Source organism: Diadema antillarum, unplaced genomic scaffold, assembly GCF_040938485.1.
Source record: "Diadema antillarum isolate AM-2024a unplaced genomic scaffold, OU_Dant_1.0 seq00000221_RagTag, whole genome shotgun sequence".
NCBI lineage: Eukaryota > Metazoa > Echinodermata > Echinoidea > Diadematoida > Diadematidae > Diadema > Diadema antillarum.
Genome location: NW_027271275.1, coordinates 301,180 through 326,541, shown reverse-complemented (window position 1 = coordinate 326,541; position 25,362 = coordinate 301,180). Strand labels below are relative to the sequence as shown.

The following is a 25,362-nucleotide window of genomic DNA, read 5'->3' as shown; positions in this document are numbered from 1 at the left end:
TTTCTTTAAACGCAATTAAGCTTCAGTCTCAAATTCTGATTTTATATGGCTGTTTATGATTTTGAACTTCATCATGGAATGTCATTGTATTTCACACTTTTATAACAGAAATATTGAATTTCGGCATTTTCTGTTGTACGTGGCCAATGGAATAATGTGAGGAAGTTATATCATCCGCTCATTCATTTACATATTCATATGAACTGTTCAAAAACTCTTTTGAAGAAAATAGTAAAACTTCACAATTTTTTAATTCACATAATTTTTATCAGATTGAAATTTCACCGTTGCGCTTACAAGATTTCTCCTTTTTTTTTCAAACTATTCTCAACTCGTCTGGAATGATACGGTGGTGTACACAACAAGCTTATTTCAAGATTCCCTTTAAAGCCACAACATTATCATTGGTGGTGAACTTTAAGCATTGGCTTGGCAAATTGCCAGTCTAGCAGGATGATGGAAATGTAACGTGTGATGTGGCTGTGTTAGTAATGCAACAGACATGGAGAAAAAAAAAACACGATCACAACAATCTTGATTATGACTGTCAGCCAACACTGGCAAAGCGCAAGCAAGTTTGTGCTTACAAAAGACAGGGAAATCGATCACACAAGCGATAGTTATAGTTGTTCACAGATCACTTTTGTACTAAAACCTTTGTTTTCATCATAATCTAAATCAATTTGCATTTATGAATGAACAAACCAAACGAATACTCATACATTAAGATCAGACAAACAAACAGACAGTCATATACTTAACACACACACGCATATTAACCCTATACCCCCTCATGGACACAAGCGCGTTTGAACTGTGACACGACATTTGCTCCTGCGACAATAAGTTGCTCCGGTCTTATTTTCTCAAAAGACTTGTCGGGTTGGTGTTAGGGTTGGATGGGGCTTTTAGGTTTAATTTGATGTGAGGATTAAGATTAGGGTTATGTTTGTGGGCAGAATTTATGTTTGGCTTAGCGTGCAGATATTTCATGGGAGCAATTGTTGCTGGAGCAAATGTCATGGAACCCGTTTGAACACACTTTGGTCACATCTTACTTCAATGCCTTCGAAGTCGGATCCGCCGATGTCGTCTAACAGGGTTTTCTTCTTGCCATACATCGATTTCTGCTTCTCAGCTTTTTGCTGCACATTGTGCAGGAAGAGAATGTCGGCTGGGGAAAAAAAAACCACGAATAATGGCAGTGACTTATTTTTAGTTGCTGTGACAAAAGTCACGTGTTCATCCTGTCAAACAGGAAGAGCATGTTTTAGTGAGGTGAAAGGTCGGGCAAGCTCAGAATAATTTCCACAGTTAACCCAGTCTGAATGTTATTGTTCGTGTAAGTTATTGAACACGGAGGCCATGCGACAGCGTTGAAATAGCCTTCTCTTATGACTGATGTATCTTTCATATAGATCTCTGCTTTAGATATCATTGCATAAAAAATATGTGTGTATGTATGTATGTATGCATATATATATATATATATATATATATATATATACATATATACGTGGATTACCATTCATGATTCTGTATAATGAATGAAGGAATGAACTTCCCGAACTATTTAATGATAATACAGGACTGATCATGAAAATTGTGTAGATGCATTCAGTGTACTCGTCGACAAAAAAAAAAAAAAAAAAAAAAAATCATAATAATGTCTGTTGACAGAACTTAATATTATATGCTAGGATGATAATAACTCTGATTATGATTATATGATTGAAGTAATTTAGATTGACAGTACTTCTCACTTTTCATACCAAGAATTCAGGGTTCTGGCTGTATTACAAAAAAAAAAGGATTTCTATACATATCAAATATTGATTATGTGGTATTGACTAAATATGTAATCACTATTTTGGTTTGGCTTTACGGTGTTAAATATTCTGATATTTCATACGGTTTGATATGTAAATATGTGACTGTTTGGTATTCAGGGGGAAACCACAAAATAGATTCGGTAATGTTAGTTATCAAGTCAAATCATATCTATTACGATTTCGGTTGATCTTCAAATAACGTCATATCACACATGTAGGCTAATATATTTCTTTTTAGAATGCGAGGTAAATATTACATACAAATTTATGTAAATCTAAATACGTGTTTATGTGGTAACATTATCTTGACATTTTTCAATTTCAATTTCAATTCATTTTCATATTTTTCAATGAACGATTCATCACATGTAACAATAGTAAAATGATGCATGATATTCAGCCACGATGTAAAATAGAATGTTGCATACTTATAAAACATGGTGGTTAATTCATGAAAGTTTAAATCTAAGCGCAATTTACTTTGTTGTGTACACAAAGAAATAAAGGTGAATAAACCTTCCAAAATCAATTCAAACTTTATTTGTAATCTTTTTGCAAAATTTTCACTCGAAAATCTTCCATGTAATATGAAATGAAGTTGAATGAATTCAATTTTACTTTACCGATTGGGTTGACCCCTTCTTCTACGCCATTCTCAGCCTCTTCGTCAAATACTTCATCTGGGATGCCTTGTGGAGCCTTCGTTCTCTTTCTGGACATATACGCCTGAGGGATAATACATCAACAAGGACTTCTATCAACACCGGATCACTCAACATGTATACCAGGAAGAATGAAATCCCTAAAGTTGTTTAAGATACTAAGTTACTCAATATCTTGTTTGAAATGGTTATGGAGTTGTGACTCCTGAGATATTCAAACCCATTTTACCCTTTTCACGAGAAGGATTAATGCCATGGCGTGATAACATTTTCTTTCTTTCTTCGATGTCTCTCGTTTTCTTAACATTTTTTTTTATTTCCTTTAATATATAGGTCTACCGTTTGTTATTCCACTTGTGATGAGCTATTATAGTTATATTGCATTCTACAGCTTCTTTTTCTTTGCTTTGATATCTTCATACGCCTTTCATTTCTATTCATTTATAATCACTTTTGTTGTAATGTGTGTTCTTTCTTCTTCTTTTTGTTTACCCTTCTTACTCTATCTACACCTATAATGCCGGTCTTCGTAGATGCAATGAGTCAAACTTTTATCACCAATCTTCTGGTATTTGGGCAAAATACTATAAACTTTTATATCCTCTTACTCTTTCTCATCCCTATTTCTAGCTATGCTGTGTAATACTTTGTGAGTTTTTTCCTAATCATGGCTCATTGTTTTTCTACCATAATGATAGATAAGTCAAAGGTGTTCCGTTTACCCTTACATCGGTATCTATCTAAATTATTTCGTCTGACAAGTATATACCGCTTTATGCTTGGTCGGCACATTTTCCGATTCGCTGGCTGGACTTTTTGGAGTCGATATCGAAAGAGCGTCGGTGCCATCCAATTCCCTCATCGCATTCTCGAGCTCATCGTCCGTGTCGATGTCCCGGAGTTCTTCCTCAAAGGAGTCATCCGAAGCATTGTCATCGCCTGGTGAAGGATAGTTGTTTATTTTTGTTTTTTTAGATGTGATAAGTAACTTTTTCATCTTCTTATTGCATATTAACAAGTCATTCACTTATATTGTGTTGATCTAATTTGTAATGTAGACAGATATCTGTCTGTCACTATGATATCGTTCCAAAGAATTCCACAATTGATCATTCCTTTACTATTTCTTCAAAAATAAATTCAGGTTCTCATGTAAGTCACCACGTTTTGAGTTGTCTAATGAAGATAAGCAGTTTCAAAGAAAGAAATAGATCGATTAGAAACAGTGTGCGGACACGTAAAATATGAACATTTTAAAAATCGCGATACAGATTATTTATATGTGCGGGGTGGAGGGGATGGACTTACGTCAACAGGTGATATAGAACTACATGTAAACAAGTTGAGACTTTTTCCTTGTTCGTATTGAAAACAAAGAAATAACACCGCAGGAAAGTTATTTGCTTTCAAAGTCTCCACCAACTTGACACTCCCTCATTCATCGCCGGTTTAATACGTGTTTAACCTTCCGCCTGCTTTGAGTGTCAATTGTCATAGAAAACTCCATAACGTTGTATAAGCCTACACACAGTCCAAAGTCCCTGGCATAGAAAGGGTTAACACATTAAATGAAAGAAAACATTTCAACCAATCAAAAAACAATCTTAGTATTTTAGCATTTTTTTTTAATTAAAAAACTCCATTTCCACATTTTTCTCTCTAATCCACATAATGTGTATGTGTGTGTGCATTTGCGCTTCTATGTATCGTATTCAACTTGCATATGGCATAGCGATAGCATTACTAAAATGACGGTCATGCGATGTTTTCTGTATTGTCCATATTTTCTATCATTATCATCATGATCTTATTTTATCATCCTCGTTGTAAGCATCAAAATGACTTCCGCCAACCTTTCCGATCACGTGACGCGGCCGACCCTTTCTCCATTTCCTTGTCGTTGAGGTCCTTCATGAAATTCTCGAACTCCTCTCGTTTCTTCCTCTGTTCAAAGTTCTCGATCAGCGACCCATCGACGCTCTTCGATATCCGCCGGCTGGACCACGATTTAGCCTGCTTGTGAGCTTTTGGCGCAGTAGGCATTAGTGCAGAGAGAAGATAAGGAGAGATTATAATTTATAATTTATGATTTATAATTTACATAATCTATACTGTGCTAAATTTGTTTGTTCAATTGAATTTGTACTTCATTTATCTATGAAAAAGAAATTCAGAAATAAAATCAGAATCAGACTGTTGGAGTTTACGCTTTATTGTACGTTATGTCATGGTTATTCTTTAGTAATTTGAAAATTGTCCTTGTCAAAGTAAAAGTTTGTTTGGCCTTCTTGCAATGAAAGCTGTCAATTTGAAGCAACAAGTCATTTAAAAACATTCGTGATTGGACTGCAATCTCAGTAAAGTCTTATAGTTGCAATTTCAGCTGGATTTAAAAAAAAAAAAATTCAAATTCCATTCCAATTCATTTCTGCAACTTGTTCTTCCAAGAATACACAAACATCGATTTTGGTTAAATAACATTATATATGAAGATCGAATGTTGAAAACAACATTTTATTAATGATTCAGAAGCAAAGTACAGTAAATTGTTGCATTTCCCCTTTCATGAAATATTATATTTTACAAAAGCTGTCACAATAAACATACGTAATGATGTTTGACGAGATGACAGCCCTTTTAAAGTTTAAAAAAGGTCATTTTAAAGTGGTTTTCTCACGGATTTACTTGCAATATAAGGATTTACTCGCAAAAAGGGGGGGGCGAAGATATTGCTGGCCAACATTTTCATTTATTAAAGTAAATTTCTGTTTTTGGATGTGAAGTGCACGTGATTTGAAAGATTGGACGGTTTTTGGACGGCTTTAAGCTCAATAACTTACTCATGAACGTAACATTGCAAGAAAAGGTATAAAAAAGGATTACAGTTTGTTGGTTTTTTTTCCGAGTCCCGAGTATATTCGGGCAAGTGTCTATGAGAAATGCGTGTTGTACCAAAAGCAAACCGTCCTCAACGGGTTAAGTAAAGACCACCTACATTCTTCTTGATCCACGTCGCGCTTCTTTGGGCGTGCTCTGCGTAGCAGCTTCATCACCTGACAACTGCCCTGTGGATACAGAAAATGAAGGGTTAAAACCTTTTTAATCGTTCTGTCCTATTTTATAAAGAATCAAGTATAAAACTTAAAAGGAATTAGGCCTACTTTATATATCTATGATGATATGACCAAAAATCGCAGAAATGTTTCTAGTTGTAAATATGTGTCAAAGTTTGTTTGTTTGATTTCCATCTGAGAAGATGGCTGGATAGCCCATATTCAGCTGCAATAGCTGGTCTTCCATGGGGTCCAGTTGAATGTTAGGTATACCATAGGACCACTTCATCGAGTTAAAAACCCTAGTACTCGTTGCGATGAATAAATGAAGCGAGATCTTTTACGTGCATGAGTTGTGACTCTCTCACACACGAGACCACCATTTTATGTCCCATTATATCCGACGGACAGAGTGTTATGCCTCTTAGGCCCTTACTAGATGGGACGGTATGAATACAACATTGCTAAGTGGGACTCGGGAATCGAACCCTGGTCCTTTGGAACGTGAGGTAGACGCGCTACATCGCCCAAAGTTCAAGGAAGTTTCTACTATTTTGTTTGATTCTTTTATTATTCATATTGAAATAAAAAATGAAGAGCTGATCACCAAATGATCACGCCAATTCCAATGCGGCGTGGAGAAAATGTAAATTTGTGCCAAAAGACGACTTACGGAAAGGAACGACTTTCGGGCTCCCGTGTGTGATTCTCTTTGATCACTGCCTTTCTCCTCTAGATGTGGATAGCCCACATCTAGGGTAGAGAGACCAGTACCGGCTAAAACCTAACCGTTGATGTGTAGGCTAGCTTCGCATGCGTCGAAATTCGCCTGTTGACATTAATGGTTAGTATAGCCATGTGTTGCCCGTAGCCAATGTCACTTCCCCTATCCTCGTGGCCGCCGATCTTTTCACTCCTGGAATTCTTTTTGAACTGCCAAACTTTAGTCAAAAATGTGTGCATGTTCAGTTTTCTAACACACGTGCTTTTTTTTCTTATTATTTCTTATTTTTTTTCTTGTCTCTTAATTCACTCATTTAGAATACAGCTGCGTCATTGTATACGCAACAGGTAAAAGTTGCGATCGTTCATCACTGTGTGTAATACAGTATCTGTTATTGATGCATTCAAGTCACCAATATAATTTTTGTTACGTGATTTAACATAAATATCGATTCAGTCCGATTATACAAGTCCATGCAGTGCGTGTAATCAGACCTCAGCACTCCGGCACGTATACGCTCATGAACCGTTCCCGCGAGAGTTTGGCAGGGCTACATTTTACACACTGTCAATGGAAATTCGTACTTCCTCTTATTTTTTTTTTTTTTGAAGGCAAATAGTTTGGGGGAAAATGCATGATGCGATGGCGAAACTAAATGCCCTCCTTCTTATGTCTATTTCTGACATGTGTGTTAGAGAAAAAGATATACAAATGTTCATAGGGATTTAGAGTTGAGAAGCAATGGAAATTGGGCAAAGATATTCTCAGACGTCATACGTTCATAAAACCATAAGGTCGCATGTCGGATGCGAAAACGTTATTTGACTGGCGGATTAACGAAAATCATACTCTTTTGAACTAACAAATACTATTTCAGATCGAGCGTTGGAAATGACGAACTTTCATTTTTGGAGAATAATGATAATCAATTATGATACAGTAAGAAAAGAAAAGTGTTAAAATTGAAGAGGCTGCTGTCTTACAATAAAATCCAAATGAATAACACAATATCACAGTCTAATAATGACCTAGGAAAGTAATTTATTTCATGTCTCCAAAGTATGATTTTTTTTTCAACTGCATCATTTGAAGGGATAGATTGTAATAAAAAAAAATCAATCAAAATTATATTATGTGGGTTGGATTTTCTTCTCTTTTTTTTTTTTTGGGGGGGGGGGTGAGAGAGGGGGAGTCATTAAGAATGAAGGATACATTCTCTGCCCTTCCCCTCCTCGACCCCCCCCCCCCCGCTATCAAAACAACAACAACAATAACAACAACAAACAAACAAAAAGGTTGTTTATTGTGCACCTACACGTTAATTCGTCTTGTATCCCGGTCTCCGGTTCATTAAGTCATATTGTGTCCATTTGCTTCAACCTGTACAATTCTAAATTTGGTCCATCATACGCACATTATAATTCACATCAGCTCACAATTATTTCCATTTTCACTTGTGAACATGGCACAAACTGTATGGATGCACTGAAAGTTTGGAAAATGACTGGTGATGAATAGCACATTGATACAGCTACTGTTGCAAACAAGATGTTTACAAGTAAAGACACCAGTTTTAAGGTAAGTCAATATACAACCTGACAGATACACTCGAAGGTACATGACGTTTAATATGACATGATTAATATAGGGGGAAGAGGAACAAAAAGTATATTGTCAATGTAATTGTAAATCTTCATGGTCTTGGTATAGATTTAAATAACTTCAGCGGGACGAGAACCTACTGAAAAGTTATTATAAGCCTGCATATAATTATGTCTCTCAGGTGCTGGTGAAAATATAGGTTGAGAGAGAAAAACATATTTTTATGTTAGGGGCCTGGCCTATTCTCAATGTTTTTTAGGAAGTTACCCAACTTTGAGCATTATGGATAACAGACAAAATTGATACTTATTTATAATTTTATTTAATTTGATATGTTATGATTTCATTTGATTTGATTTCTGCATTCCTTTTTCACAAAAAAAGAACAGAAAGCCAATTAAACAAAATTATTGTGATATTTGAACAGCGGAAACACACGGAAATAGGTCAATGATTGACTTAAATGTACTCTCTAAAAAAATCGAGTGAAAATATTCACTCCTAAAAGAGTGAATACAAAAAAAAGAGTGAATTTAGAGTGAAATTGGAGTGAATTTTGAGTGAAAATTTTCATTTTCACTCGTTTTAGAGTGACCTCAGGGATCACTCCAAAATCTTCGAGTGATCCCTGAGGTCACTCCAAAATGAGTGAAAATGAACATTTTCACATTTGAGTGAAAATGAATATTTTCACTCAAAATTCACTCCAATTTCACTCTAAATTCACTCTTTTTATATTCACTCTTTTAAGAGTGAATATTTTCACTCGATTTTTTTTTTAATGATACAAAATACATCATTACGAGCAGGTGGCATTAACGCATTAAAAAAAAATCACGTATAACCTTCTGTTAATGAGACAAATTAGTAATAACAATAGACCTGAAAGCTGGATACATACACCAATGCAGTGAGACATCGACTAATCAATTTCTATACACGAAGACCCCAGTTAGAATGGGAACACTTGAGTATACAGACAACTTGAGCACGAACTGTACATTGGAAGCGGACATCCTGGATACAGAACATTTTATCTAAAACCAATGGAAAAGTATATATGTCGTGGTCGAAGTGACAAAAATGGTCATTAGACGAACTCATATAAAGGCATGCTGGTCGGTAAGATTGGCGTTATCATCAAAATGGATAGGAGGGTAAAATGGTGTAAACGAAGCGGTGATACACCAAGCAAAAAAAGGTTAAGACTTTTTTGTTTGTTTTGTTTTTGTTTTGTCTTTTTGCATGTCACAGCCGATTTTTAGAGGGAAGTGGCAGCGAAAATGTTAAGACCACCCCCCTTTTTTTTGGGGGGGGGGGGGGGCTTGACAACCGATTTTTGGAAGGAAGTGGCAACAAAAAAGTTACTTATTTTTTATTTTCATTATTTTTGGTTTATTTATCTATTTCAATTTATATATTTTTCTATATTTTATTCATTTTCCCTTTTATTTATCTTTTTTTTTTCTTTTGCTTGTTGGTCGATTTTGGTAGAGAAATGTCTATCCTGAAAACATGGCCCCCTCACTTTGAAAAACGTTATCTCCGGCCCTGATGCACGACCTGAGCAGTAGACAAAGAGCAAGAAGACCCTATGGTTAGAAGCATTTCGGTGATTATAATCATGTCTTAACTTGCATCTGATTGAGCAGCTCCTGGACATACTGCAAAGCATACTCTAACGAGAGAATCGTAAGCAACAGCAAGAAGCTTAAAGAGACACTGGGTTGAGTATTCTGTGAAAATTTTAACAGACTTCGATCGCATGCTTTCTTCTTCGCGATTCTTTCATGTTGAAGGAAACCAAAGTAAAGCCCGAAAATAAATGTGAATTGAGTGAAAGCAGCAATATTACTAGAACACATCAGTGAAAGTTTGAGGACGATTGGACAATCGATTCAAGAGGTACGCATTTTTTCAAGTTTCGGTGCCGACGTCACTGAATATTAAGTTTACCGCCATCGTAACTCTTACTTTGTTTCCTTCGATTCTCAAATGAGTTCATCTCATTTGATTTTCAAGGTACTAGTATTATGCATTAGTGTAGCAATTATTTGATTCCAATTTCTGTACAATTGTTATTTCAAGATGATCGCACTCAAGAAGATATTGAAATGACTTTACTATTACATGAACGGAGATTTCTGCCAGGGACGTATTCTGAAACAAGGTTTTGCAAATATTTTGGAGCTGAAGAATGTACTGCTTTCCATGTATGAAGAAGAATTTTAAACTCTATCCTCTTGGATACTGGTAGCCAGTGAAGATTTTTAAGAACTGGGGTAATGCTACTTATCTTCTGGCAGAACCTTTGCGTTTCACAAATTAAGAAATCAATTATTCAGCCTTCATGAACTTCGAATTTGGAATAGACTGCCATAATTATCAGGTAAAGCCAGTCTTCAAAATGTCCTGACGAGATATACTACCCACCAATAACACTATTCAAGGGTCACTTTACGAGTGTGTGTGTGTGTGTGTGTGTGTGTGTTTGTTTGTTTCTTTCGAATAGTTTTATAATGTCATCATGGGGTCATCCCACAAGACCGACACCCACGAGTCATAAAGCCCACGAGTTCGACTCTAATAACAGGTCCATGAGTCATACAGCTCACGACTTAAACAGCCCATGAGTTCGACACTATAGGCAAATAAAGCCCATGAGTTCGACACTAGGTAAAAACAGCCCATGAGTTCGACACTATAGGCAAATAAAGCCCATGAGTTCGACACTAGGTAAAAACAGCCCACGAGTTCGACAGAAACAACACGGGGCTTAACGTGTCGGTCTCGTGGGCCTTTTTTTGCTTAGTGTCGAATTCATGGGCTGTATGACTTGTGAGCTGTATAAATCATGGGCTGTATGACTTGTGGGCGTTGGTTTCGTGACGTGCACCCGTAATCATCCATCGTAATTAGGTCATAATACCATTCTTACTCGTCTTCGTCTTCATTGGTTACCTATACTGTCACATAACAAGTATCAAATAGTGTACTTGTTATGTCAATCAATTGCATGTGAATCGCATCAAGATAGATATATGACTGACGTGTTATATTGTACAATTCTTGATTACCATGTACAATACTTTAATCCTAAATCTTGAACTCATTTGTTTTTTGGATGTTAAATATGAATGTAATTATTTTTTTTCTTTTTTTTTCTTTCTTTCATTAATCGTTCCGAAATGTTATATCCGAAACTCAAGAAAGATGTATTTAAACCTCCTTACATATTCTCTTATGCAGTTAAATTGTCGTGTTATCATTGAAGGATTATTATTCATTACAATTTTATTTCATCTAATGTTTCCCCATCGTATTTTCCGTATCTGGCGGGAGCCCTCCCCCAAACACACTACAACATGGCTTTGTTATCCCACCGTCTTCGCTCTAGCATATCGGCATATCGGCTTGCCTCTCACAATCCTCTTTATCCTTTCCAATGCATGTACGTCTTCTCGGAAGCCCACTGAGACACTGGATTTATTCTTGTTATTGTGTTGTGTGTGTTCTATGTCCTTTTCTGTCGATTCTTCTCACTGCTCTTACTTACCTCATTCTTCCCCTTCTCGTTTCACGTTCTACGTCTCCTCAGCGATCTTCTGCTTATCATGATTTTGACGTCACCCATGTTCGTAACTTACTCCAGTGTCTTGCCACATTACGGCGACTGGGTATTTTCTTGTATTGTCCACTCGTTCATTACATCCTAGTCTCGTTGATGACGCAGACTTTAAAAGATTCGTCTTGTATTCGTAATTATGGCTAATTTTTTGAATGCTCCATTTTATTCCTTATCGAACGATGATTTTTTTGAATTGTTTAGGGACACAGGCTTAGACTCTGACCCAGTGAGTGGGTCAACCAGTATACGAACCACCCCTTACGATAATTTTGTTACCGATAGCCTGAACACTGCTGCAAATGAATTGCCTTTTGATTTTAGTAATGATCATATCACCCAAAATAAGTTGTGCAATTATATTACAGTGAATCAATACAAAAATATAATTCAGAATTTTTCTGAGGATACATTTTCTTTTTTGCATTTAAATATAAGGAGTTTGAATAAACATTTTGATGATTTAAAATTTTTATTAGAATCTGATGCAAGTCAGTCGCTATCCGTTATCGGATTAAGTGAGACATGGTTAGCTTCCAATGCAGAAAATTATTTCGCAATCGAGGGTTATAATTTATTTGTTAACAATAGGTCTGATAAGAATGGAGGGGGGGTTGCATTGTATGTAGCACGTTCCTATGATACTATTATTCATGAAGATATCTCTAGAATGGACAATATTGTTGAATCTTTGTTTATAGAAATGTTCATCCCAGGATGTAGAAATCTTATGGTAGGCGTTATATACAGACCCCCTAATTCAAATTCTTATGATTTTTTAGATTATTTTTCAGATCTGGCTAATTCACACGTTTTTAAAAATAAGGATTGCTTTTTACTCGGCGATTTTAATATTGATTTGCTGAAGTCTGAGCATGATAATATCTCTAGTGAGTTTCTCCATACACTTCTGTCCTCGTCTTTTCTTCCGCTTATTTCTAAACCCACACGTGTTACAGATCGCTCTGCCACCCTCATTGACAACTTGTTTTGTAATATTTTACCCCTCCCCGATTCTTTTATAATTCTTTCAGATATGACCGATCATTTTCCAATAATGACTTGTTTTACACCTAAAACACCAGCTAATACTAAACCTGTTTCATCTTTTTTGTTCAGACGTAGAGTTTCACCTGAAAAGTTAGCAAGTTTTGATGCGGCTCTCGAGAATGCTGACTGGTCAGGAGTATTTGGCAGCGATGACGTTAATATATCTTTTCATAATTTTATGGAAATTTTCAATCATCATTTAGATGATGTAATTCCAAAACAAAGAAATAGAACCGAGTATAAAAAACACCCAGGTTACCTTGGATTTCAAGATCAATTCTTCGTTCAATTAATAGGAAAAATCGTTTGTATTATAAGTACAAAATGGAAAAAACTGAGCGATCGAAGAATAGATATACATCATACAAAAATACTTTGACAATGATTTTACGTTCTGAAAAGAAAGATATTATTCTAAGCAATTATCGAGATATAAGTTTGATATGAAAAATACCTGGAAAGTTTTAAAACAGGCCATGAATGTTCCGAGTAAAAACTCTGACATTGATAGAGTTAAAGTGAATGATGAATTGATTAATGATTCCCTTTATATTGCAAATATTTTTAATACTTATTTTTCAAAAATAGGCGAAAATTATGCTCATAACATTCCTGCAACAGAGACTCATTTTACTGAATTTTTAGGTCATCGTAACTCTGATTCCATATTTTTCACACCAACTAACAGATTTGAAATTATTGATATAGTTTCCTCTTTTGAAAATAAACGTAGTTCTGGTTATGATGAGATAAATAATTTTGTACTTAAGGGTGTTATTTCCTCGGTTGCTGATCCACTTGCTCATATATTCAATTTGTCAATTCTTAACGGTGTGTTTCCCGATAAAATGAAATTAGCTAAAGTAATCCCAATATTTAAGGCAGGTGATAAGTTTGAAATCAGCAATTATCGCCCAATTTCATTATTATCGTCATTGTCCAAGGTCTTAGAAAAACTCATTTATAAGAGAATGATTAATTTTTTGAAGGCACATGAGGTTATTACGAATTATCAGTTTGGTTTTCGCGAGAAACATAGTACTACGCATGCTCTTTTGCATTTTGTTGATAGAGTTGTTCATGCAATTGATAACCATTCTCATTTAGTTAGTATTTTCTTGGACTTCTCCAAGGCCTTCGACACTATCAATCATGATATTTTACTTTATAAGTTATCGCATTATGGAATACGTGGGAAGGCCTTGGAGTGGTTCAGGAGTTATTTAGTTGATAGAAAACAATTTGTAAAAATTAAAAACTATGATTCAGATGTCAGAGAAGTCAAATGCGGCGTCCCACAGGGAAGTCTTTTAGGGCCGTTATTGTTCATTATTTATATCAATGATTTTTGTCGCGTATCCGACAGCCTCTCTTTTATTCATTTTGCAGATGACACAAATGTATTTTTTGCCCATAATGATATTGATTTTCTTGTTCATAAAATCAACATTGAGTTGAAGAAAGTGACAAATTGGGTCAGGGCCAATAGGCTATCACTCAATGCTCAAAAAACGAAATATATGCTTTTTAGTAACACTGTTGACAGTTTAAGTATGAATATAGTATTAGATGACTCTCATCTACAAAGAGTCTCACATACCAAATTTTTGGGTGTCATTGTGGATGACAAACTTTCCTGGAAATCACATGTTGATAATGTTTGTAATATAGTATCACGTAATATAGGTATAATAAATAGATTGAAATTTTATATTTCACAAAAATCATTACTTATGTTATATTCGTCGTTAATATTGCCTAATCTTAATTATGGAGTATTAGTTTGGGGCAACACTCATCAGAATTTATTAGACAAAGTGTTTCTTTTACAAAAGAAAGCTCTTCGTGTTATCTGTAATTCCTCTGTATGTTCTCATACAAATATGTTGTTTGCCTCCAACAAGCTCTTAAAAATGACAGATTTGTTTTTGTTTAATTTAGGGCAATTTATGTTTACAAGTATTGTAATAACTTGCTTCCATCTATTTTTGATTCTATGTTCCTCAAAAATCAATCATTTCACAAATATCCCACTAGGCGATCTGGTGAATTTCATTTACCTCTTTGATTTTTGCTAAAAACTCACTTATTTATGTAGGCCCAAATTATTGGAATTCTTTGAATCATGACTTAAAAGATGCTCCATCCATATACTCTTTCAAGAGGAGACTGAAGTCTTTTTTATTGCAATCGTATGACTCTACAATACTGAATTAACCTTTTGGCTTTTTTTTTAATACTAACCTGTTTACTTTGTCCCCTACTCGAAGAGGTTTGCAATGTTGTCATCTATGCCATTTTTTACCCATAGAGTCTAGTAGATGACTCTCCGTGTGCCACCTCGGTTCATATATCCCTCTATTTTCTATTTTCTTGTCTTTCTTCAAGGCGTCAAAATTTCGCTTTCCCCAGCAACTATCTTCTGTTTCTCTCGGCATGCTTCTGCCGAAGATCGCTGTTTATGTTTATGTTGTTTCTGTTGTTCTGTTACTGTTTCTGTCTCTTGTTTGCGTTCTTGTCTGCTATTTTGTCTTCAATTCGTCAGTCTTGTCCATCCAGTTTTGTCCTTTACAACCTTTTCTTTAGTAGTTGTCTTGCTGTCTAGTCCTGTTTTATGTTAGTTCGCGTCTATGTAAATGTATTTATTTGTTAATCTAATTTCTAGTGGGCTTCCAGACTTCTTCCACTTTGTTATCTGTTTGTATATACGACGGTTCAATTTAGGATCTTTTCGTTGATGTTCTTCTCCAGAGGGACCCACATACTACAAGCTCTGTCTTTTTAGTGGGTCCCTCCATTTTTCGCATTTAAAACAACGGTATACATGTATTTCGCTTTGATCACTTATGTTTCTTTCTTGCAATACAATGTATGATTACTTTAGGTCCTCAATTGTTATACTCTTTTTATTTCACTATGTTCTACTTACCTTATTTTCTGTTACAAAATGAAGTGAAACATATGTTTTTGTTGAAAAATGAAATAAACTTTGAACTTGAAAAGACGACCAAGTGTAAAAACCGCTCCATTTTCTTTTTTTTTTAATTGTACATGCACATACATCAGTAACCTAACATTAATGAAGAACCCATTGTTACGTACGTTGATCATCACATGAGTTCATTTAGTATTCTTATTTTCCTCTTTTTTTTGTCTTTTAACTTTTGTCCTTTTTTTCCGGAGGGTGATTTCCTGGTCGCCAGATGATAATGCCCTCGACTGTTTATATACTGCGCATAATAAGAAAACATTCCGTAAATGGTTACTCTGTGTTAGCACCTATCAAGATGATGAAATAATGCTGGCATACGTGAAGTTCTTTTGCCAATCAATTATGGTTCACAGTCGATAATAAGCAAAAATAATGAATTTTCGTCAAACTCTACCAGGGTAGTAATAGTATGCTGCCTTCATGCGAACTCATATTGGTGAAACATTTCCATGTTCATCGATGGTATGTTTAGTCGTCCATTTTTGCCAAATACAAAGGAGAGATTGTCACGAAATAGCCTTTTTTACCACCCCAAACAACAGTGCGAAATTACGATTGGCGAGATGTTATGCGCTTGATAGTAGGGAAAGCACCTTGGCTGAAAAGGCTTCGATCCCAAGAAAAATAAATGTCTCAATATCAAGATAGATAGCTTTTTTCAGGGCGTAAATTTTGGGAAGATTTCTGGAATGTTGCCGCGAGGGAGACTACAAGGAAGGCTCTGGAGTCGCTTATGGACTTGGCTCATAATCGATTACCAGTGACTGCAGCTGCACAGTTCGAAGTATACGAGTAATCAGTTTAAAAATGCAGAGCAAAGGTCGTATTACACTGATATGTTTACACAAATGCACGTCCTGGCCAAATACACACACACAAGCTAAACAGCATATTCGTAGATACATACAGGGCATACAATATTTGCATAATAATGCATAATGCATGAGGCATTCGGCATTGCCAAATCAATTGCCAACGATAGGGCGGGGATTCCCCAATTGTCACATTGGACAATCGAAGGGTTCATGTGTTTTGAGCTTTGCATGAGAGATGGAACAAACGTTTTGTGTCATCTTCGACAAGCTTTCATAAATGTAATTAGCATATTACTGATATTAAGATTTCTATGATGCACAAAAGCATTCCACAGGCGCACTTGTGCATTTGATGATCGGGGCTCGTCTTTCTGAGCAATCTGAAGATTATTTTGGAACTCTAATATAATGTGGGCGATATTTTGCTTGTTTGTAATCAACAGAAACTACATCTCATGACCAAACATATAAAACAAAAGAAGATCCCGTCCAGAAATATTTGCAAAAGTGTATGCCTATATAGCTGAATGTCGTGAAAGTATTTGAAATTGTGCCCTTTCTGGAAAGCCGATTGCATAGTTTTAATAGTATTTCGAATAATGAAACTGATATGGTACAATAATCTTCAAGTATAATTCTTTATTTGTCTATAAATCAGATTAGTGTAAAGACGTGTAAAGTCGAGTAACTTTTATTCCTACTCTATCTCCGTGTCTGTACCAGTATGTACCGATCATCTTTTATGGGAAGGGACGGCGAAAACTATTTGCCATCGTATACATTATTCAAACATATCTTCCTTATGAGAAGAGAGTGGCCTGTTATTATGTAATGACACATGAATCAATAGTCTTCCTGTCTGCCGGGTAGCCCTACACATACTTCAAATAATAATTATTATTTTTGAGTGGCGGCATCTAACGTGGGATCAAAGGAAATAAGACTGTCCATTGTAACAAATAGGTTGGTCAAATTGAATCTTGCCTTGTATTGTATTCCCGGATTCCAAGTAATTTTATACCACCTTATCAGGGGCGGATCCAGGGAGGACCGCAACCGGCGCACGCCCCCCCTTTATTTTTTGTTGAAACAAAAGAAATAAAAAGAAAAGAATGGGGGAGGGGTGCGTGCGCCCTCCCCCCTTTAATTTTGTAAACACGCCCCCTCTTTACGGAATTCCTGGATCCGCCCCTGCTTATCATTTACTGCAGACTCCGTCTGACATTAAATCCAACGTGAATGATATTAATAACATCGAAACCCTCAATGGTGATATGCCTGAGCTTTGCCGTATTCATGATGACCATGACATTTCATTTCATCCGAAATCTGGTACATCTGGTAATATTTCACCGCAACATGTAACAACATATTGGAATATACTACATGTATCTCAGTCTTGCATCATGACATAAGAAGTTCGACTAAAAATATTGATCAATTACACTCTTTTTTTTTCTTGACACGGAATGTGAAACTCTCCGTTCTGGGTTTATGTGAAACTTAGACGGCCGATAATGTCACTTTACTAATTCACTTATTAGATGGTAATACACTCAGTCACAAATAATTAAGTTTGTAAACGAGGTGAAAATGTGGCATTTCATGCAAAGAATGTTTTGAAAGTTAAAATAATAATCCAGTTTAATCCTTATGTCTGATTCAGTTGAAAGCACAGTTGTAATTTTATTGATGTAAGCATGCCAAATGGTAATAGTGCATTAATAGGAGAAATTTATAAGCCATGCAACTGAAATTACTTTGATTTCATGTCGACTCTCGGAATCATTTCGGATTCACCCCATTCCCGTAACAAACACAGCTATTAATGATAAGCGACTTTGATTTAGATTCATTTGACTATGGAAAGCCACTAAAGTGATTTTCTTGATACTATTGATTCATCGTCTTTCACCACTGTTCACTCCTTGACATCGTTGTATAATATACCAACAAGATTCTCTTGTGTCAGCACTAATATTGATAGTACTTTCTTAAATAGTCACAACTATGTTGATCAGTATATTGTTTCAGACATATCAGATCATTTCCAAGTTATAGTTTCTTCCATACCTTTGTGTACTCACAATGAAGCCTCGCTCGAGTGACTAAATTTGTTTCACCAAATTGTTTCTAAGCTTTGTTACCTTAGATTTAGTTATGAACACCCTAATATCTTTCTCTTATTATTACAATATCAACACTTTGTCTGCTCGGACGTTTCGTCATTTTTCTTTTGTCATTAAAACGTTCTACTAGACTCCTTGAATCATTACTATGGAGCCTATTTTACAAGCTTCTGTTATTGAGTAGGTTCCCCATATCACACGTTATTCTCTCTTGATGGAATGCAAACTTGTATGAACTATGGCACATGGCACAATGAATAAAACAAACGGCTGAAGCTCTAAAAGACGACCAAGTGTAAAAACCACTCCATTTTGTACATGCGTTTAGGAATCACTATGCCATTCGAGAAGAGTTAGAAGAGATGAGCATGAAAGATGATAGTAGTAACAATGAAGAAACATTCATAATAGGAGTATGGCAATTATGGCCCTTTTTGTTGGTATTTGCTCTTTTTTTTTAGCTTTTGTTCTTTTTTTCCGGAGGGTGATTTCCTGGTCGCCGGTTGTACATATTCTCGTGTATTTATGTATTGCGCAGAATAAGAAAACATTCTGTAAATGTTTACTCTGTGTTATAGCCCCTATCAAGATGATAAAACGCTGGCATACACTACGTGAATTCTTTTGCCAATAAATTATGGTTCACAGTGGACAATCAGCAAAAAATTAATAATGAATCTTCGTCAAGCTCTACCAGAGTAGGGTACTGCCTTAATGTGTTCATATTGTTGAAATATCTCCATGTTCATCGATGGTATGTGTAATCGTCCATTTTTACGAAATTCAAAGGGAAGATCGTCACGAAATAGTAGCCTTTTTACCATCCCAAACAATAGGATGAAATAACGATCGGCGAGATATTATGGACTTGACAGTTGGAAAAGCACGTTGGCTGGAAAGGCTTTGATCCCAAAAAAGTAGAAATATCAATATCAACACAGATAACTTTTCTTCAGGGCGTATATTTTGGGAAGATTTCTGGAATGTTTCCGCGAGGAAGACTACAAGGAAGGCTCTGGAGTCGCTTATGGACTTGGCTCGTAATCGATTACAAGTGACTGCAGCTGCACAGTTCATAGCAATCAGTTTGAAAATGCAGAGCAAGGATCGTATTACACTGATATGTTTACACAAATGCATGTCCTGGCCAAACACACACACACAAACTAAACACTATATTCGTAGATACATAGGGTGCATGCTATATTTGCATAATAATGCATAATGCATGAGGCATTCAGCATTGCCAAATCGATTGCCAACAACAGGACGGGGATTCACACTTGTCACATGGACACTCGAAGAATTCATGTGTTTTGAGTTTTGCATGAAAGAAGGTACAAACGTTTTATATCATCTTCAACCAGCTTTCATAAAGGATTAGCATATTACTGAGACTGGGAACATTTCCTGAAAACATACATCACTGATCCATCATGCCATTCAACTCTCTTCTAGCGCATTATTCGAACAATAAGTGTTCTTGACTCGGCTGTTGCTCTAAGTTAATATACAAAAAGTGTTAAAGGTCAATGTGCGGATTGAGTGAATGCAGTAATATTTATTCAGTGAAAAAAACACACACTTCATTGATTTTCTAGGACAATCCGTTCAAAAATTATGAATTTTAAAGCTTCTCTGCTGCCATCGCTGGATGAGAAGACTACAACAGTTTGTGACGTCACTGCAGGACAACAATATAAAGAAAATACAAAGACAATTCCACAACATTTCACTTTTTATGAAAAGTAAACATTTCCTCGACTTGTTACTGACGCATGTTGGGGGTAATACTGTACCCCGTGCTTACTGAAAATTGTAGTCAAGTGCTCTTTCTTTTTGCTAGAAATATGAAGATATATATGAATTCTGTTTGTTTTACTTTCTTTATATTCTTGTCCCGCAGTGACTAACTGACAAAAGTGTGCACCACATCATTGAATTTCAATTCCAAAACTGCACAAACTCCCTCTTGAGGAAGGACGACCCCCCTCACTTTCCCTCGCTTGCGTCTTCTCCCCCAAATACAGACCATATTCTTGCCCCCCTCCCACCCCCCCCCCCCAAAAAAAAACGGGGAAAAAAAACTGCATATGGCCAATGTCTATATAAGGTGGCCTTTTCAAGGAATGCGTTCTGCTCACTGATTTTTCGTTTGTAACATTGTCTTTACCTTGAATTTGCCTCATCATTTGTGAATGTGGAGTTGGGAAGCAAAGATCGAAAGAAAAGATGATGCAGTGAAACTTTGCTTTATTTTAAGAGTTTTATCTTTTGAAATACATATATACATATATATATATATATATATATATATATATATATATATATATATATATAACGAGGGTAGTTTTCTAGCCACCTTAACGTTTTTTACGAGTATATTGCACACAAAAAAGAACACATTCCCTTATGATTACTTTGTTTATTATAGCTCTCAGAAATTTGATAAAATTATGACGTACGGGGAATTCCCGTACCAGTTAATCTTTTTTTTTTTTTTTAAATGCGGTGATTTCCAGTATTTATTTATTTATTTATTCATTTTTTTAACGGCGTGAATCGATGACAAGACAGTCGACGGCATATTCCAGCTTCATGCATACATAAACTATGTTTGCATAAATGATACATAATGCATGAGGCTTTCAGAGTTGCTGGTAAAGGTTTCTAATAATATAGCACGGGAATTCCCACGGGTTATTAGGACAGTCATAGGGCACGTGTGTTCTCAGTTTTGTAAAGCACACATACGTGCAGTATACCCCTACATAAAGCGGTATCCATCGGCTTGCAATGGGCTGACATTGAAGAATGCTTTATGAACAGTATGTGTGTTTGTATATATGTATGTATGTATGTATGTATATGTCTATATTGAATATGTTTATTATGTAACGTTGACGTTCTATGCCATGTCTGCAGACGTAGTATAATATCCAAGTAAAAGATTATTGTATTTCTTGGATGTAGTTACATACACACGCAGAAGCATGGATGAAATACACTATTCAAAAGAACTCCTCGAATAACCTGCTCTTCATAAACATGTACAGTTTAAAAAGATGTCATAATATTACGATATCAGACATGTGCATCATTGATCAATTCCATGGTCGCGGTTTAACGCCCGATGATATTGTACTTTTGATGGGTTTATGAATATTTACTTGCTATGCTACATCCTGATGAATATATTGTATAACAATGAATAATTCAATCAATAATACATTGTATAATCCCCTTGTGTGAAAGAAAAGATCAAATAATTCCGAGACTTCTTTGCATTTCAAGGTCAATTACGTCACAAATATTTCACAGTTTAGCGAAAATTCTTCTCGAATTTCTCTCATGATAAATGATGATAGTAATAATGATAATAATAATAATAATAATAACAATAACAATAATAATTATAATAACGATAATAATAATGATAATGATAATGATGATGATAATAATAATAGTAATGATAATAATAATGGTGACGATAATAATAATAATAATGATATTGATATTAATGATAATAATAGTAATTATAAATATACAGACTATCAGTTAAGTTGAGAAGAGTGAAACCAGGGAAATAAAAAGAGAATGTCCTGTGTTGTGTGTGCCTGCGTGTGTGTTAGAAGAAGAGATATCACGCCCGAAAGTACTTCATTGGTATGTAACAAAAAAAAAAGGATGGATAAAGGGAACCTACCGATTTTACGATAATGATCCAATCCGATCGTCTGCTCTCCCTGATGAGAATGTCCCCGCGCCTGGTATCAGGAGGAGGGAAGGGAGGACCGTTACCGTCGCCATGACAACTACCATCAAAGATTGCATCGGTTCCATACATATCATGACTCCAAATTAATATCCCTTCGTTCCCAGAACTGGGAAATAACCATTGTAAACGTTTCCCAACATATTAACCTTTGAAGTTATTGCCACAGTTGTTTTCTCTGGAATAAATTCAGATATAGCACTGCATCCTCAAGACATGATTGTGTAATACCTCAAACGTGACGCCTTTTATCATGATATAATTAAAAAGTACACACAGTGGAATGAGTATAAATGATTAAGTGCAAGTATATAAATGAATTCAAATATATGTATGAGTGGATGCATTTGTGGACAAATTGATGTATTATAACGAGGTCGGAAAGTGCTCATAACATTCGCAATGGATAGAAAAAGTTGATGTCAGATCATTTCGTGCAAGTCTTACTTGAAGTAGGAGAAGACGCATTTCTTTGGATGTTCCGCCAGTCTGTGCAGAGGCCAACCATCGAGAAAGCGCAGATTCCTTTGATTGAGAATATTTATATTATATTTTTACGAATATGGATAACCAGGAAACCACTGACCAGGGACCCACCTCCCTGCACTGACCATGTAGAACAATAAGTGCCTTGTTGTAGATGAAAACCACTCGCCCTCCGCAGCGAATTCACGTGGGGTCAATGTTTACGTTCCGCACGTGCCAAGCACGCCCCTCCATGTTGACACTTTCTAGGGTTTCTCCTCCTAGGATTTTTGGCATAACTCTACCTCATAAAGTACCAAGTAGGGCACATTCCATAACAAGTGGGTTTCCGTTCTAGACTGAATCTCTGATAAAGTACACATTCCTTGCACATTCCGTAAATTCTGTCCATTCCTCGCATTGCATCGTTTGGAATTTTATGTTGTGTATAGTCCACTAAAGAATTCTATGTTTTACCTAATATGAAGGTATACGCCCCAAATATTCTATGTTCCTCATAGTTTCCGCATAATTTGAATTGCCCGAATACCTTTGTAAGTTTAAAGAAATACATTGAGCATAGAGGTATAAATATCGATTGATCTATCTAAGCAAGGGACTTAACTTTTTGGACTTCTGGCACTTTACTTCTTAAGAGGAGTGACTTCTTGAATCTAAGGACTTTAGCGAAAGTCGTTGTGTCATGCAGTTAGAGTAATAAGACAAGTCCTGTCATAACTCATTTTGATCATGTACGTTTGTCAACGAGAAGTATATCTGCCAATAAAATGACAGTTTTTGCCCGGAACATACGCTCTTCCGATTGAACTATGTTGCAGCCCTCTCATCGTGATGGTGAATGAATTGTGTGAATGTACCTGATGCACCTTATATCTTACTAATTAACTCTCTTCCATTGCGGAAAATGTGCCTTTCTATTGGGGGTATCATTCCCGCTCGGTAAACATCCTGCCACCCCCAGTAGTCAGTGCAACAACACCCATTTTCCCGCAACAATATCCTTCATTGATGAAATCCTGTACACTAATTGATCAATTAAACGTCATGAGTGACCAAACATTTTATAGCACTGCTATGTTGAAGACAAGAAGACCGTGATGGTACTACACATTCATGGTGAAATGTACCATATATACCATGAATATGACGTCATATTTATGGTTAAGTCAGAGATAGCGTGTGTAAATTGATATCGGTATCCGCCCCTTACTCTCTAAAAAAAAAATCGAGTGAAAATATTCACTCTTAGAGGAGGAATACAAAAGAGAGTGAATTTAGAGTGAAATTGGAGTGAATTTTGAGTGAAAATGTTCATTTTCACTCGTTTTGGAGTGACCTCAGGGATCACTCGAAGATTTAGGAGTGATCGCTGAGATCACTCCAAAACGAGTGAAAATGAACATTTTCACTCAAAATTCATTCCAGTTTCACTCCAAATTCACTCTTTTTTGTATTCACTCCTTTAAGAGTGAATATTTTCACTCGACTTTTTTTTAGAGAGTATAAAAGGGGTTGTATAGTTTTGGTTGAGACCTAACTTCACGTTTCTAACATTTTTTTTTTTTTTTTTTGGTGAGATAATGAGAAACCTCTTATGAAATGTGAAAGAGCATGTTATTCCAAGGGGAATTCAACGTTTATTTGATGGAAATTGATTTTAAAATGGCTGAGATATCCAAAACAGAGCAATCCTAATAAAAGGTAGGACCCACCTTTTATTACGATCGCTTTGTTTTACTTTGTTTTTGGATGTCTCGGCCATTCCAAAACCGACTTTCGTCAAATAAACTTTGAATTCCTCTTAGAATGGTATGTTCTGTATTATACAACATCCAAGTAGATCCTTGTAATTTGATTGGAGTATTGTTGGTGACGTGATATTCAATAAGTACTCCATTCAACGCGCCGTGCAATTTTGGTTCTATTTTTGCGTGCAACTTGGATCGATTTTTTCGTTCTATTCCAGTTCGAGAAATTGTACGGTACTGCATGTACTGTGTGTTGCATATTGAGGATCGCACGCAGCTAGCGCAGTGTACGTGTGCGGTACATGCATGCGCGTATGTAGGCCTACGTAGTACTAGTGTACGTGTATAGAGACCATGCCTGCATCTACACTGATTGCACAAGCCAGAAAGAGAATCGCAGTGGATCCACATGTAAGTATGGCTATTATAGACTTCTAGGCCTACTTAGACCTACCCAACAATCCTCCGACCAAAAAGATCTACTTGGACGTTGTATAAAACAAATAGTGTATGGTCTTTACTCGTGCAATGGAACGAGATTTCGTACTCGGTGAAAGATGAGGCGCACTATTCAACTCGGCTTCGCACTATTCAACTCGGCTTCGCCTCGTTGAATAGAGCGCCTCTATCTTTCACCTCGTGCGAAATCTCGTACCATTGCACTCGTGACCATTTACTATTTGTATACTATTTCATAAGTGGTTTCTTGGTATCTCGCAAAAAGTGATAAGCCCAATCCTCATCTCCACCAATACTATACTAGCCCTTTAAACCACTTTTGGGCTATTATCACGTCCAGTGCTTTCGAGCAATACACTGCATGAACAAAATACAATGCTAGATGATCTTTTTTTAAGTGAAAACGTCTT

General features: G+C 36.0%; 1 protein-coding gene across 1 annotated transcript in view; it reads right to left on the bottom strand.

The window, feature by feature from the left end:
* LOC139729163 (uncharacterized) overlaps nucleotides 1-25,362 on the bottom strand; it is a 49,655-nt gene that overhangs the window by 1,946 nt on the left and 22,347 nt on the right. Inside the window, exons 10-16 of the mRNA XM_071640094.1 lie at nucleotides 22,707-22,784; nucleotides 22,191-22,251; nucleotides 5,490-5,559; nucleotides 4,348-4,518; nucleotides 3,264-3,433; nucleotides 2,456-2,558; nucleotides 1,059-1,174 (exon numbers count right to left, since the gene is read on the bottom strand). Of these exons, the coding sequence (XP_071496195.1) occupies nucleotides 1,059-1,174; nucleotides 2,456-2,558; nucleotides 3,264-3,433; nucleotides 4,348-4,518; nucleotides 5,490-5,559; nucleotides 22,191-22,251; nucleotides 22,707-22,784 (769 nt within the window). The remainder of the gene's footprint in view (nucleotides 1-1,058; nucleotides 1,175-2,455; nucleotides 2,559-3,263; nucleotides 3,434-4,347; nucleotides 4,519-5,489; nucleotides 5,560-22,190; nucleotides 22,252-22,706; nucleotides 22,785-25,362) is intronic.